The sequence below is a fragment of the Ochotona princeps genome, chromosome 6 (assembly GCF_030435755.1).
Source record: "Ochotona princeps isolate mOchPri1 chromosome 6, mOchPri1.hap1, whole genome shotgun sequence".
NCBI classification, from domain to species: domain Eukaryota; kingdom Metazoa; phylum Chordata; class Mammalia; order Lagomorpha; family Ochotonidae; genus Ochotona; species Ochotona princeps.
In genome coordinates, this window is record NC_080837.1 from 13,782,530 (window position 1) to 13,797,370 (window position 14,841).

The following is a 14,841-nucleotide window of genomic DNA, read 5'->3' on the forward strand; positions in this document are numbered from 1 at the left end:
CACCAAGGAAGCTGATCATCATGGCCTCCTCCAGTTGCCTTCTTGAGCTTCCTGTGGTGGGGAGGGGGTACCCCACTTCCAGTCTGTTCTCAGTCCACTCTAATGGCTCTTCTCCAAGGTGACCCCAGTGCGGTGGGGTTGCAGGGGGTCTCACCTTCCCATCTTACAGTGGGCCCAGGCCCAGTCCAGCACAGGCTAGTCAGCTCTGGGCCTGACAGTTCTCTAGAACGTGGGAAAAACAATAGTGCCCACCAATCAGGGCTGCTGGCGAGCCATGTGAATGTGTCTTGTAAACCATGATGGGTCGCGGTGGTGTGTCGTGCTGTGTCTCTCAGGCTCCAGTGCAGGTTTAGATCAGATCACGTGTCCACTGAACAGCACAGCTGTACATCAGAAGTTCTCAGACAAAAGTCCCTTTCTTCACCCCAGGGGACACCGGTCAGTATCTCCAGTCATTTCCAGCCACCACGCTGGCTGAACACTGCTCCAGTGTCAGTTACAAAAACTACTGGACATCTTAGCTCACACAGAACAACCCCATGGCAAGGGCTATCTGGCCTAAAGAAGGGGCTCAGATGAATGACGGCGTGGAGTGATTTCTGCACAGGCAGACCCAGGTTGCTATTCCAGAAAGGCAAATGGAGCTGTGTGTGGATGGGGGTCTCGCTCATCAAGAGACCACGGTGACCAAGAGCTGCAGCCAGGCAGGATCTGCTAAGTTGAAAACCTTTTATTTCAATTCTATCCTTAAGAGGCAGCATAAATAATCTCAGAAGACCACAAGGTCAGTGGAAAAAAAAAAAGCTCACAAGGTGTGCAGTGGGCAGATGAGAGCTGATGCTGTCCAGATGTGGACCTAGGGGAGGGCGAGGAAACCTTGCCTTAGCCGCCTGGGAGGGTACAAGGGCTTTGGCGGAAAGACCCAAGGGCTGAGGGGCTCCTCCTCACCTGGCACACCTGGCCCTGTGCAGAGGATGCCCTGCACGGTGGCCGGGGCAGGGCAGGTGCGCATCAAGCATGTCAGATGGCTCCCGGCTAAAGGGAGTGCAGTGTGGGCACCCCTGTCTCGATGCTCAGATCTCACCTCTAAAATGTGACTTTTCTAAGAACAGTGACTCCGGACTCTGCATGGAGTGGAAATGGAAGGAGAAAAGAGGGGAGGGGGCAGACAGAAAAAGAAAAGAAAATGTGGGGCAGACCCAATGCAATGTGGTGGCATCTTAAGGAGCCCTGTGACCTGGGGACATGCCCCTGAGCATTCTCACCTGCTGACAGAGCAGGTTCAGGGCTCCCTGAGACGTGCCATGTAAACTTTAAAGTGCTGTACAGATGTGAGGGAACAAGGTTGTTCCATGGGGAGTAAGGCTGTGGCTGAGATCGTGTGGGGGTGGGGGCATGCAGAACATGCCCAGCAATCACTGGAGCCCTGTTCTGCCTTCCCCAGGGGGGCCGAGCTCCATCCTTTTCAGCCTAATTTCCAGGAGGAAGAGGGCCTCATCTTAGAGGGAGCCCCCACAGGGTTGCAAGCAGGGGGTGTGGGGTCTGACGGCAGTGTGGCACGTTGGCATGAATGCTGTCAAGCAGTCAGAAAGAGCAGCTTCCAGTCACTTTCTGGGGAAGCCCACCATGGGATTGGCATCTTGATGTAGGGGGCAGGTCTTGGCTGTGGGGACTGGACAGCCGAGGGTCCGAGCCTGGGCCCACTGTTCGACCCTCAGTTCTGCAATGTGCCCATCACTCTTGGGGGCCCTCGTCCCTAGGCTGCCTGGCTCACACCGTGAATGGGGAAAGAGTGTGCAAGGGCTCTGAGCCGAATCACGGGAAGGCAAGGGGTCATTATGGCCTTGGAGAGCGTCCTCTCCGTTCCCTGAAGACAAGAGGGGCAGGGCAGGGGGAGACGGGGTGGAGCTGGGGAGAGCGCCCAGTGGGGAAGAGCAGGAGGACGCAGCCTGCAGCGAGCCCTCACTCTGCTGGGAACATCTCCACTTATCCCAGAAGCCCCTTTGGCGGGGAGGGGAAAGAGTTCAAGTCCAGCTGCGGTCCCATTCCTCCCCCTGCTGCCTGATCCACTGTGAGAACTGCGGTCTTCACCCAGTCAAGGGGGAGGGCGTTGTCAGGAGTGTGTGTGTGTGTGTGGCGAGCGTAGTGGCAGGGAAGGGGGCTGCCAGCTGGCGGTCTCCAGGAAAGGAGGGCAGGCCTCAGGAGGTCCCAGTTCTCTTCCAGCCCACCACTGTGGGCTCCACTCCTAGCTGCGCGGCTGGGGCCGGGGAGAAAGGGGAAGGTCCCAGCAAGTGGAGACACGGCGGCGACGGGCGGGCGCGGCAGCCCCCGCGGAAGCTAGCAGTTCTTGGGGCTGTTGCGCAAGTTCTTGAGCTCCAGCTGCAGCTGCCGAATGCGGATGTCCTTCTGGCCTAGCTCCTCCTTCAGCCGCCGGATTTCATCCTGCTGCCGGAAGAACATGCGCAGGAGCTGGGGAGTTGGGGGCAAGACAGGGTGGGGTGGTGAGAAGGCAGGGGTCGCCTGAGGGGTGGGGTCTCCAGCCCGCCTCCCCCAGGCCTCCCCGCCCCCTTCAGTAGCATCATCATCACTATCCCTTCACTGGGTTCAGCTTTGGCTGGGGAGGAGAAACTGACAACAGTGGCCCCCAGCTGAATCGGTCATTCACGGATTCAGGGTCCTTGAGGCAGAAGCATAGTCCAGTTTACCAAATATCCCAAGCTTACCCTTTAAAGGGACCACATTTAGTACTTCTCTCTCGCTCTCATTTTTTTTTCTTTCTTTTAAAAAATTATGTATTTATTTGAAAGGCAGAGTAATATATATATATAACGAGAAAGGGGTCTTCCATCTGCTGGTTCACTGCCCAGATGGCCACTACAGGCTGGGCTGGACCAAGCCAAAACCAGAAACCAGGAATTCCATCTGGGTCTCCCATATGGGTGCTGGGGTCCAAGCTCTTGGACCTTCTTCCACTGTTTTCCCAGGCGCATTAGCAGGGAGCTGTATGAGAAATGGAGCAGCTGGGACTGCCAGGATGCCAGTCTCGTAGGTGGTAGCTTTTACCCTCCATACCACAAAGCTAACCTCTCTCAGTGTTTTCTTTGCCCATCTCGATAGAACACTGGCCTCCATCTGCTTGGACAGGCTCAGGGCATGGAATGCAACCTGATTTTGTCTCTGCTGCCGCGTGGCCGTGACAGCAATGCATACGCTGGAGTGGCTGTGCAACCCTTCACAACTCCCAGGCCAAGCAGTCTCTGGTATGTGAGACACAGCCAACCAGGAGGCTCTGGCAACTCCTACATGTGTTGGCTGAGTGTGACTTGCAGGGCCTGCGTTGGCTCCCAGCTCTTTCGTTGTGAGTGACACGGGATGGGGCTATCGCATAACTGAACTCACCAGCTTGCAATTGGATGGAAGGGGCATGAAGACAGAGGTGCTGTTTGTATAAACACTGAGTGAAATGCTTTAGAAAGATCCTGATAAAAGGCGACAATGTTCAAAAACAAACTACACTGCAGCAGAAGCTGGTAGGGAGGGGTGTGTGTGTGTGTGTGTGTGTGCGTAAGAACTCACAGAATGACACACAAGCATGAACTATACCACTGGGAAGTGATTCCTCAGGTCACTTGGACTCTATCAAATCCCTGGGAACACGTTGTAAAAGCCAGGGCTTTGCTTCCTGGTGGACTTGAAGCTCTTGTCCCACCTAAAAGGAGCTGAACATTGGAGTGGAGAGGAGATTTATGCAAACAAGATATGGCCAATGCCATCCGCAGGAGATTGGTGGGGCGGTGGGGGTGGGGTGGAGGAGTGGGTAGGGGCAAACCAGAGCCAGGAGCTCCATCCTGGTCTCCCACGTGAATGGTAGGATCTCAGCCACTCAGGTCATCTTCCACTGTCTTCCCACGCACAGTAGCAGGGAGCTGGGTGGGGAGTGAGGCAGCTGGGACACCAACCAGTACCCTGCCATGGATGGCACCACAGTACAGCCTCTGGTCTCAGTGTTTTGAAGATACAACTAAAGTAGCCAGAATTCCCAGTTTTTCTGATCTTTCCATTGTTTTAAATTATCTTACTACATTCATGCAAAGAATGAGTGAAACCTGCTTGTTAGCCTGTTTGTTTTGCTCAAGAAGCAGAGAGCCCTCCCGTTCACTGGTTCACTCCCCAAATAGTAGCAAAGCCAGGCTGAGCCAGGCAGAAGCAAGGAGGAGCCTGGAACTCCAACTGGGTCTCCCGTGTGAGTGGCAGCTGCCATGCCCCCTAATGCCTTCCTCGGTGCATTAGCAGGGGGCTGGATTGAAAGGGCAGTGATCTGAACCAGGCACTGTGGTATAGGATGCGGGCATCCCAAGTGGTGGCCAGCACTGCTGCATCATCATGCCCACCCCAGCCCGGCTGCTTCTGCTCAAAAGGAGCGACTCACTACTTGTCCTTACATGGAATGGTTCTACACACACTTATACCGTCCAAGTTCTGAACATTTTTCTTCATAGCTGTTTTTTCTGCAGGAGAAGGGGTCTGCTTTTGTCAAACTACAGCTTTTTGAGGTGTGAGGCACATAGCGTAAATATTGCCTTTGTTAAGTGTACAGTTCAGTGGCTCTGAGCACAGTTCTTAAGTGGGACATGGCCTCCTGGTGGATCTGCTGTCAAGTGTTTCTTCCTACCTGGACCCTGTATCTCCCAGCCACAACGCCTCTTCCTGACCCACTGTTCCCCGGGGACTGTTCCCCAAGCACACTCTGTAGGCTGTGAGGAGCAAGCCGCCCAGTTTTCGTGGAGAGGCACCGCAACATCTGCATGGTCTGCTCAGAGCCTCTCGAGATTTTCTGCTAGACTCTCAGCTCTGACTCAGAGGACAAGGTCATGGCTCCAAATACTAGGGAACTGGGGCTTGTGCTATGGCCTAGTGCGTTAAGCCACCTGCAACACTGGCATTTTATGTGGGTGCTGGTTCATGTTTCAGATGCTCCACTTCCCATCTAGCTTCCTGTTAATGGCCTGGAAAAAGCAGCGGAAGACGGCTTAAGTGTTTGTGCTCCTGCACCCACATGGGAGACCCTGAAGAAGTTCCTGGCTCCTGGCTTTGACCTGGCCCTGTCCCAGCTATAGGAGCCATTTGGAGCGTGAACCAGCAAATGGAAGATCTCTCTCTCTCTCTGTGTAACTCCGACTTTCGGAAAAAAAAAAAACAAAAAAAACAAAAAAAACAAAAAACTTAAGTGCTTTAAAACAACACAAACAAAAAAAGTAGGGCCCCAAAGGCTGGCCTCATAGTGCCATGGCTTAAACTGTTGTCTGCAATGCAACCATCTCATATGAGTATGGGTGCCTCCTACTTATGCACCAGAGGACTGTTCCAGTATTTGGGCCCCTGACATCCATGTCCCCATGGATTGGATTGTAGTTTCAGACTCCTGGCTTCAGCCTGGCCCAGCTGTGGCTGTTGCAACCATTTCGAGACTGGAAGATCAATCTTTCTCTCTCTCTCCTCCACCCTCTTTCTCCATGTGTAATTCTGCCTTTCAAATAAATAAAATTAATGTTTTTTTTTAAAAGAGAATATTAAAAAGCAAGGGGACTTTTTTTTAAATGGGTAAAGGTTAGCTGTATGTAAAAGTAGAAAGAATTGTAGCATCATGAACCCTCGAGTGCCTTTACCCAGCATCAATGAACAATCTGTGGCTGTTTTTGCTTCACCATGACCCTACCCACTTCCCCACATACCACGTCCCTCAGGGATGGTGTGGGGGCAGATCCCATTTGTCACGTGACCCTAGACACCCGAGCATCTCATCACAATGGCACAAGCATCGGTTATGGCCTCCCTTAACCACCTGCCAATCTTCCCTTTAAGATCTTAGAGGTCTAGAATGGCCTCATTTTGATTAAACAAGAGTTTCACTTTAACTTGATGGAACAGGTGGCTGCTAAGACAGTCCCCAGGTTATTGCCTGCCCTCAAGGATGGGCTGCACCTGACGGCTAGAACAGTGTGAAGGAAGCAACAGCACATCATTTCCCATGTCAGACGGTGAGCAGACTGCAGCTCTTCCCTTAGACCGCTTCTCTGGCTCCTGACAGGCCTGGCTATGAGCTGCCCATGGCAAGAGTCCTCGTGACCCATCATGGGATGTTTCGGCTGACCAACCCTGAGGCCCTGAGGCCCTGAGCACCGGTCACGTTCGTGACATAGAAGTAGAGCCTTCCTCTGTTGACCTTCAGCTGCAACGGCAGCCCTGGCTGACAGTGGAACTCTGCTAGAGCCTCCAGGTGGTCGCCCACCAGCACCGCAACAACTGGGAGGTCGCTGGTGTGTGTAGCTTTAGGTCACTGAGTTCTGGGTCAGCTGTTACATGGCAATGGGCAGCAACTGCAGGCAGCCACTTCCTCCAAGTGGACACAGTGTGGGACACCCAGGAGTCCACCCTTTGATGGTCCTGGCATTTGAAGTGCCATTTTCCCTTGAGGAAGAGGATCTAGAGAGCTTGGGGATCAGCACTGCCAGGCTCTCATGGCAGAGGACTCCTGCAGCCATCGCTGTTTCAGCCTCTGTGGCCCTCCACGACAGGCCCAGGTGATCGGCATCCTGTGACTCTCCGGCTGAGCTGAATAGCACCAGCCCTAGGGACTGCGGCTGGGAGTTCCAAACAGCTGCTTTCAAAAACACGATGGGTGACAGATGAACCTGAATGAGCTGGGACAAATGTTACACAGGACACTTTTATGAACACCAGGCCAGTCGCTTCCTCTGAGTCAGATGGTGTCAGAGCCCATCACTGCCTCGGTGCCAGCGAGGAGGGCAGGCGCTTATGGCTCTCGTAAACCCAATCAATGGCAGCATTTGGGAGTGGATTTACAGGGGGAGGTACAACATCCTGAGTGAGCAGTCTGGTGGTCAGATGGGTGGGCCACCAGCAGGTTATGAACCTGTGCAGGGAGCTGGCTTGGGGAGGCTGACATGTCAAGGCCTCACTCTCCCAGGGCTCACAAGGCCCATAACTTGAACTCCTTACCTCGTTCTCCGTCCTGGGCGGGACATTCTCTAATAAATCGATGCCATTGACCACAACGCTCTTCTTCTCTTTGATGGGGGCCTTGAATACCAGTTTGGAGGACTTCTTGTAGCCTTCTTTCAAAGACATCAGTACAGGATCTGAGGAAGCCAAGGTGGTGGTGGAGGAGGGGGACATGAGGGACACGGACTGCAGCAGCATGGTGGGGGGAGGGGTGGTAGTGGATGTGTGGTAGTGGGGAGCACTGGGGAACTGAATGAGCTGGGCTGGAGGCTCAGAAGGCAGCCCCTGAACCCTCCTGCAAAGCCCACTCCTTATGGTACCTCGGTTGATGCCTCCCAGCCACTCATCCGGGGTCAGAGCTGGCTCCGTGCCTGGAGTCATGGGGTAAATGTCTTCCTGGTAGGAATCCGACTGCAGGGCAGGGAGCAGAAGGGCAGATAGCGGGTGGCTGCTGAGAAGGGTCCTGCTGTCCAGCCAGGCCTCTGCTTGCTGGTCTCCCACCATGCCACCTGCTTCCCTGTCTCCAAGCGTTTGCACACACACAGTCTCTCCGGCCTGGAATACCACCTCTGTAGCCCCCCTCACTGTGCCCTAAGCATGTCTCCCACCCCTCGCTTCCCTCACCCACAGCACTTCCTCCATCAGGGCTGCCCGGGGCAAGTCCCACTCACCCTCCGGGGCACGATCATGGAAATGGGCTCGATGAGGCCCTTGAGCGTGACCAGCTTGTAGAAGCGGAACACCTCGCAGGCTGACACGTCCAGGCCATGTTTGGGCATGACCCCTGTGGACAGACACACACGGTCTGCGAGGGGCCCAGGGCTCTCCTTGCAGCTCCCCTCTGCGACCCCTGATGTTCTCAGCCAGGGTGGGAGTGAGGATGACAATCTGAAGGCTTCCTTACAAGTCCTGCCTCCCCATGGTTGCATACTTTATGCAGGGGCCTTTTAGAACGGGCCCTGCATTTTCTCTGCTCTATTTTATTTGAAAAGCAAAGCTACAGAGAGAGAGAGAAGGGGAGAGAGAGAGAAGAGTAAGCTCTCATTTGCTGGTTCACTCCCCAAATGGTCACAATGGCTAGAGCTTCATTTGGGTCTCCCACATGGATGCAGGATCCCAAGGCCTTGTTCCATCCTCTGCTGCCTTCCTAGGCCATCAGCAGGGAGCGGCATTAGAAGTGGAACAGCCAAGTTTTGGATCAGCACCCATAAAGAATGCACTGCAGGCAGAGGCTTAGCCTGCTACCCCATGGCACCAGCCCCTGATCCGTGCTTTTACAGATGGGCTTCCTGGGGCGCAGAGGGCAAAAGGGGTGCCATTCTGAAATACACAATCTCCCCAACCTCTGTTTCCAGGCATAGAGAGCAGAAACAGAGAGAAACCAGGCCCCATACCCCAGGCTTCAGGGCTTCCCAGCTGCTGTATCTTCCCCCATCAACTGCACATGCATATGGAAGCTGTCTGTGTGAGATCCCCTTCCATGGGGTCCCCAGCAGCAGTATCTGCTGGTCACCCACCAAGGGAAGGCTGACAGTGTGCGGTGGCAGGGGTTGGAAGACACAGCACTGGTGTGAGCCCTGACTCTGCCCCTTATTCCAGCTGGTATCCCTAACTCGCTGAACTTCTGGGTCTCTGGACTGTCATTGGCCCCACCGGAGATGGCAGGGCAGGGAGTGTGGTCTGCCTGGCGCCATGGTGGAAGGGGGCACAGGGAATGGGAACCTGAGTGGGGGCTTCATCTCTGCCCACTGGACCAAAAGCTGTGCCCCAAGATAAAGGGGCTCGGGGAGGGGTGGTCACCCAGGTAGCATTTGAAGTCTGCAAACATGGGCTTCAATCCTGCCTCTGCTGCCGAGCAGCCACGCGGCCTGCCTGGAGTCAGCTATGTAACTTCTCTGGATCCAGAGTGAGGGCAAGCGCTCATCCTCACCTCCCTCCTCATCCTCGCCCTATCACATCTCAGTAAATTCCGAGCTCCTCTTATTGGTTACCACATTCCGTGGAACTCAGCCCCTGCCCCTTCTTGGACCAAGTTGCCCTTCCTAACTCTGGCTGGTCGTGCAGCCTCCTTCACACTCAGCCACACTAACTTCCCCAGGTCTCAGAACATGCCGACCTCGCATTGACCACAGGGCCTTGGCATGGATGATTTTTCCCCTGCTGCCTTTTAGATCTCATCTTGAAATGTCATTGTCCGTACACAGCAAGCTCCCTGGCTACTCCCTGCTCAAAAGCATCCCCCAGGCACTCACCCCACTAGGTAGTCTGCCTAGGGCTCATCTGCTTATCTCCCGTGTGAGCTGCTCTGGACCCCTGGACCTAGCAGGCAGGGCCTGGTACCAAGTGGGTATCTAATAAGTGCCACACATGAGGGCGTAGGAGGAGCCAAGTGCTGCACCAGGTGCTTTATGCACACAGGCCCCAAGCTCTCCATCGTCCCTGCAGGAAGAGCATCTTACAGATACGAACACGGAGGCTGGAGGGATTCAGTGCACAATCAGGACAGAGAGCAGATCCAGGCCCAACTCCCAAGTCCAGGCTACTTTCAATACACTCTGAGTGAAGGGGCACATTGGGCTTGGGGGCAAGGTGAGGTGGATGGAGCAGTCACTGGGGTTTCTGTTCTGTGGTGCGTCCCTGGAACGGACTCTCAGACACACAGCTGACCCCATCTAGCACACAGATCCGCCAAGTTTGGATGCGTACTCCAAGGGCAAAGGTACCCAGAGAGCTGAAAGCAGGGACCCTGGAGAGAATGGCCACCTGGGGGACACGAGTCCAGATGCAGAAGTTCATGGCCAACGGCAGCTGACTGGAGGACAATGATGTAGGACTGAGAGATAGGAGACTGTGGGGGTCGAGGACCACCTGATCCCTGCCTCTGCCTGCATGTTCCTCTACCCCCACTCCCCAACTCACCATGCCCAACAGAGATGAGGGCAGATGGGTGCATGGAGCAAGGTGCAAAGTTACAGGCGGCCGGGAGGTTGCTGACCGCCCAAGCACAGCCCTGCAGGAGGGCTCAGCCTGCCTTGCTCGGGAGCTACAGCCTTGAACAGGGGGGCAGCTTTCCCCTGCAAGGTAGGGAGGTGCCCTGAGTCGGTGACCCCCTCCTTGCCACCACCACAGGTATGGAAGCTCAGATCCTTACCTAGGCCCTTCTGTGGGGCTGGGGAGCGGAACTCCATGAGGTAACTCAGGTAGGGCTTCTCCGTGCTGATCTCGTAGTATCGGATGTTTCCATCCCCCTACAGGCCAGAGAGACACAGGCAAGAAAGGGCAGGCAGGGCTCAGGGACTGCCGGACACCACTGCCCTGTGCCTTGGGGACAGGAGTGGGGAAACACCTGGCCTCTAGCCCTGGCTGGTGAAGTGGGCCGGGCAGGCCTGTGTGTGTACGATGGACAGGAGTCTCCTGGCAGGTGTTTCAACCTGCCCTCCCTCCAGCTGTGTTCTCCAGCACTTTCATGAGGGCGAGGGTCACGGGGTACAAGAAGGGGGCAGGCAAACGAAGGTGAGACCTGCACCTGGGCTGCCATGGGGAAGACAGAGAACCCAGTCAGGCTCCATTTAGGAGAATACGTCAGGAGGAACAGGGGTACAATGGCATTAAGGGTCCCCATTCCCCACTACCTTTCCTGCCAGGTAGAGCATATGAGTATCGGCGTCGTAGAAGGGGAACAGGAGACCAGAGAGGCCGTCAATCTCCTCCTCAATCAGGGGCATCGACAGGTCCTCCTGTGTGGACAGGAGAGGGGGAGTGACAAGAGGATGTGGCACCATCACCTCCCCAGATCCTGACAGGACCGCGGGGGCTCTGCCTTCTGTGTGTTGAGGCCCCTGTGGACAGGGCTGGTGCTGTGGCATGGTGGGTCAGGTTGCCACCTGCGGTGTCAGAATGAAATAATGGAGAGCCAGCTCCCTGAGAAAGCAGCAGATGGTGGCCCACATGCTGGAGCCCCTACCACTGATGTGGGATCCCCTGCCACCCAGGTGGGAGCCCCACATAGAGTTCCTGACTTTTGGCTTCAGTCTGACCTAACCCCAACTGTTACAGCCATCTGGGGAATGAGCCTGCAAATGAGAGATCTCTCTATCACTCATGCCTTCAAACAGATGATTTTTAAAAATACCCCCATAGATGTTCAAAAGTGTGTGCTACAGGACAGCACGAGGCTGAGTCCCTGGATGTGATGGCCAGCCCAGGGCAGGGGCTTACCTCAGTACCCCCTCCCCACATACTGCTTCCTGTGCACCCTGTGGGGTTCAGCCTCCGAGTTCTGGAAAGCGAGTGACCATCATTCAGGTATGGCTGGCGGGACATTGGCCCTTGAAGACCTTTCAAAGACTCATCTGAGTTGTAGGGAGAGAGAGAGATTCTCCACCTGCTGGCTTATTCCCTAAACACACACAACAGCCAGGACGAGGCCAGGCTGAAGCCAAGAGCAGAGAACTTAACCTAGGTCTCCCGTGTGGGTGGTGGCATCACCTGCTGCCTCGAGGCTGTGCATCAGCAAGGATGCAGGCAGTCCAGGCGATGGCTTCAGGGTTACACCCAAGTTCCCACCCCCTTTGAAGGACTTCCCCATCAGGCTCCACTCTCGCAGAGGCCAGGCTGGTGGTGCTGTCAGAGGCGGCTATGCAGGCCCAGGCTCCCCAACCCAGCAGGCCGTTCCTCTGCCCTCTGCCCCTTCCTCCATTCTGCTTCCGCTCTGTCCTGCTGTGCCCTCAGCAGTTCTGCTGGGAACACAGGCTCTGCAGCCGCCAGGACCGTCCAACCCCGCCCTCACCCAAGCCCTTTGTTTAACCAAGGGGAGGACATGGGCCTGCCTGAGGTCACACACAGAACTGGGCACCCGGTGCTCAGCAGTGGGAGCAGGAAAGAAGCGAACAGGACCCTGGTTCCCAAGGAGTGCCAGCCCAGAATCCCAGGCAGCCAGGCCTAAAACCTGGAGCAATGACTGTTGGGGAGCCCAGCTCTGCACCTGCCCTCCACGCCCAGGGGGTTCAGAGGGACCCAAGTCAGGGGTGGCCTGAGGGCTGCCCAAGCCCAGTGGACCTCATACCCGCTGGTGGAGTCCCAGCTGCACCGAGGAGCACTGCCTGATACACTCCCTAAGCAAGTACAGGACCGGGGCTGACCCCTCCAGGCCCACCCCACGGAAGCTGATTCTGGCGTCACGGGAGTTGATTCTGGCCCTTTGCTGCTCTGACATCTCTTCCTACCCTACACCTGGAGCAGAGGCTGTGAGGAACTCAGATGCCCTCACCTTACCCTCGTGCCCCAATGGGAAACACAGAGTACATGAGCTCAGCTCTGTGTGGTCTGCTCCCTCCTCTGAGAATGCCCAGCCCAGCTTCCTGGCCAGTCCCGGGCCCCACACTGACCTGGTCCCAGAGAGCAATCTGTCTTGTGTTCCACCTGGAGACCCCCGTGGTGAGGAGCCGCTTTGTGTTTCCCAGGAACACCACTCGGTTCACTCTGTGGTTTTTGCAGTTTGCCTCCTGATGGGCAACAGAGAGAGCATGCAGTAAGCCAGGGCCCTAGCACTCATCAGGGCTGGGGGCGGCTCCCCAAAAGTGCTGCCTCTACTTCCATTCCTGGGTCCTGGCAAGGCTTCCTTTGTTTTTATTTATTTATTTATTTTTGGAGGAAACTTCCAGGCAGGTACAACCAAGTTAAGGATCCTGAAATAACATGATTAGCCTGGGGGAACCCACTGCTGTTTCCCATGTTTCTGTAAGAGGGTAAGGTGATGTGGCTGCACGGAGCCACAGCAGCTGCGACCACGGAGGCGGAGACTGCAGTGATGGGGCCATGAGCCAAGGAAACAGGCAGCCTACAGCAGGAGTCAGAGGCAGGAGGCACCCACGCTGTCCCCGGCTTTGGAGGGAGCAGGGCCCTGCTGCCTCTGTGGTTTGTGACCTCCGGCCTCCACTTCCCACTGACTGAAGCCCTCCTCCCAGTTTGTGGTCAGTTGTGAAAGCAGCCCAGGGCACCAACATGGAGGCTGGGAGCAATGGGGTGCTGGGAGTTGGGGATCCAGGCCTGTGTATTTTTTTCTGACATAGCTGGGCACCAGAGAAAGGGGGAGCCAGTCTTGACTGAGAATCCTGGCAGGTACCAGAAAAGGCGTGGTACTGGCACAAGGAACGCCCCCTTTTAATCCTGACAACAGCACTGCCTGGAAGGGCTTGCCATCCCCACTCCAAGGATGAGGCTCATCTGCTGGCTCCCCGGGGGACTCCCCGCTTCGCTGGGTGGCTCTCAGCCCTCTCTTGCCCCTCGGCTTACCACACCTCATGTTCTTCCTGGCACATAGCCGGCCTTGCCTCCTCCAGGTGAATCAGCCTCAGGTCAGAGGGAGACCGGGGGGGGGCAGGGAAGTGCCCCCGGGAGAAGTCCCTCACCCTTTCTGGACTCGTGTCCCTTTGTGTGGGCTGGAGGCCAGATTCTGTCCACTCTCCACCACCCTTCCTGGTCAGCTGGGCTCCTCCTAGAACCATGCACTGCAAACTTACACTTGTCCAGGCTCAATGTTCCCATGCATGAACTGGGCCCACGGAAGAGGGCTGCACTGAAGGCTATGAAAACAGCGTGTGTCATGTAATGAGCTTGAATACGGATGACTCTGACAACTGTGATTTTTATACTCATGGGCTGAGGACTTCAAAAAGTTCCTGCACCATGGAACTAAGAATTAAATTTTTTGGTGCAAACATGTGTTGCTCATGCATACTTTTGCTCATGAACTTTCTGGAAGTTGGTGGTGGTACACTTGCAATGCTGGGCTCCTCCACCGGGCCTACCATCAGCCCTTTCTGGTTTAGGAGACAAACTTCAAATGTTGACATATTTCCCAGCCCACCCAGCCCTGTGGCTGGCACCCAACAGATGCTCAGGAAATCCTCATGGTTTATCCCCACTCCCTTCCTCATACCCACCACCCAAGAGATTCCAAGGCCAACAGCGGGGCTCAGCTCACTGTCAGATTCCCCACTTGCAGCCATCTGTGGATGGGGACAACTCTCTGGGCTGTGTTCACTAGACCCCAAATTCCTTCCTCTGGGTCAGTGTGGGACTTGGTAAACACCAGGACATGTATGTGCTGTAGAGGAGGGAGGGCATTGCCACAGTGGGAGAGGGGCAGAAAAGGACCCTGGGTTCCTTCTCAACCCAGAACACAGTGGGGTTCCTGGTCAGTGTCCAGGCACGTGGCCTGTGCCTCAGGCTGGGCTGAAAGCTGGAGTGAGCTCGACAACACCTCCCCAGCCAGCTGGGAACCACGTGAGGCTCCACCTGCAAAACGCGGCCTGAGCGGGGCTCAATGACGCGTAGCTTCTTGTCCTTGCATGTGGTGGTAAGCAGGCTGCCGTCTGTGTTGAAGGACAGGCAGAGGATCACGTCCGTGTGGCAGTCGATCATCTTCACTGGCTCGCCCACGTCCAGGTTCCAGATGAGTACCTGCAGGGGCAGACGTGCGGGAGGTAAAGGCCACACCTGGCTGGATCCCTCAGCCTTGGGAGAATCAACTCCTCCCATGGCTGCCCCCCTACATCTGCCCTTCCTGGCAGTGCCCCAGGTGTGCAGGCAGTTGGGGCATGAGGCTGAGTTCTATGTGGCAAGGTGCTGGTGTCACTGTCTTTGGCAGGTCCCAGCCCTGGTACTCAGTTTCCCCAGCTAATGAGAAGAACCCAGTTCCCAGGTGGGTACCAGTTGGCTGGAACATCTTTAGAGTGTATGGTAGGGGTAAAGGGAAAGAGAGTTTGTGTGTGAATAAATGAATGAGCAAATGTGAATGAATGAACGAGCAAAGAA

General features: G+C 55.6%; 1 protein-coding gene across 2 annotated transcripts in view; it reads right to left on the bottom strand.

The window, feature by feature from the left end:
• Window positions 1–2,157: 2,157 nt before the first annotated feature.
• CORO2B (coronin 2B) overlaps window positions 2,158–14,841 on the bottom strand; it is a 106,024-nt gene continuing 93,340 nt past the window's right edge. For both annotated transcript variants that reach the window (XM_058665328.1, XM_004577947.2), the window contains exons 5-12: window positions 14,323–14,487; window positions 12,411–12,527; window positions 10,656–10,760; window positions 10,175–10,271; window positions 7,695–7,807; window positions 7,344–7,434; window positions 7,021–7,160; window positions 2,158–2,469 (exon numbers count right to left, since the gene is read on the bottom strand). In XM_058665328.1, coding sequence (XP_058521311.1) covers window positions 2,338–2,469; window positions 7,021–7,160; window positions 7,344–7,434; window positions 7,695–7,807; window positions 10,175–10,271; window positions 10,656–10,760; window positions 12,411–12,527; window positions 14,323–14,487 — 960 coding nt within the window. In that variant the 3' untranslated portion in view covers window positions 2,158–2,337. The remainder of the gene's footprint in view (window positions 2,470–7,020; window positions 7,161–7,343; window positions 7,435–7,694; window positions 7,808–10,174; window positions 10,272–10,655; window positions 10,761–12,410; window positions 12,528–14,322; window positions 14,488–14,841) is intronic.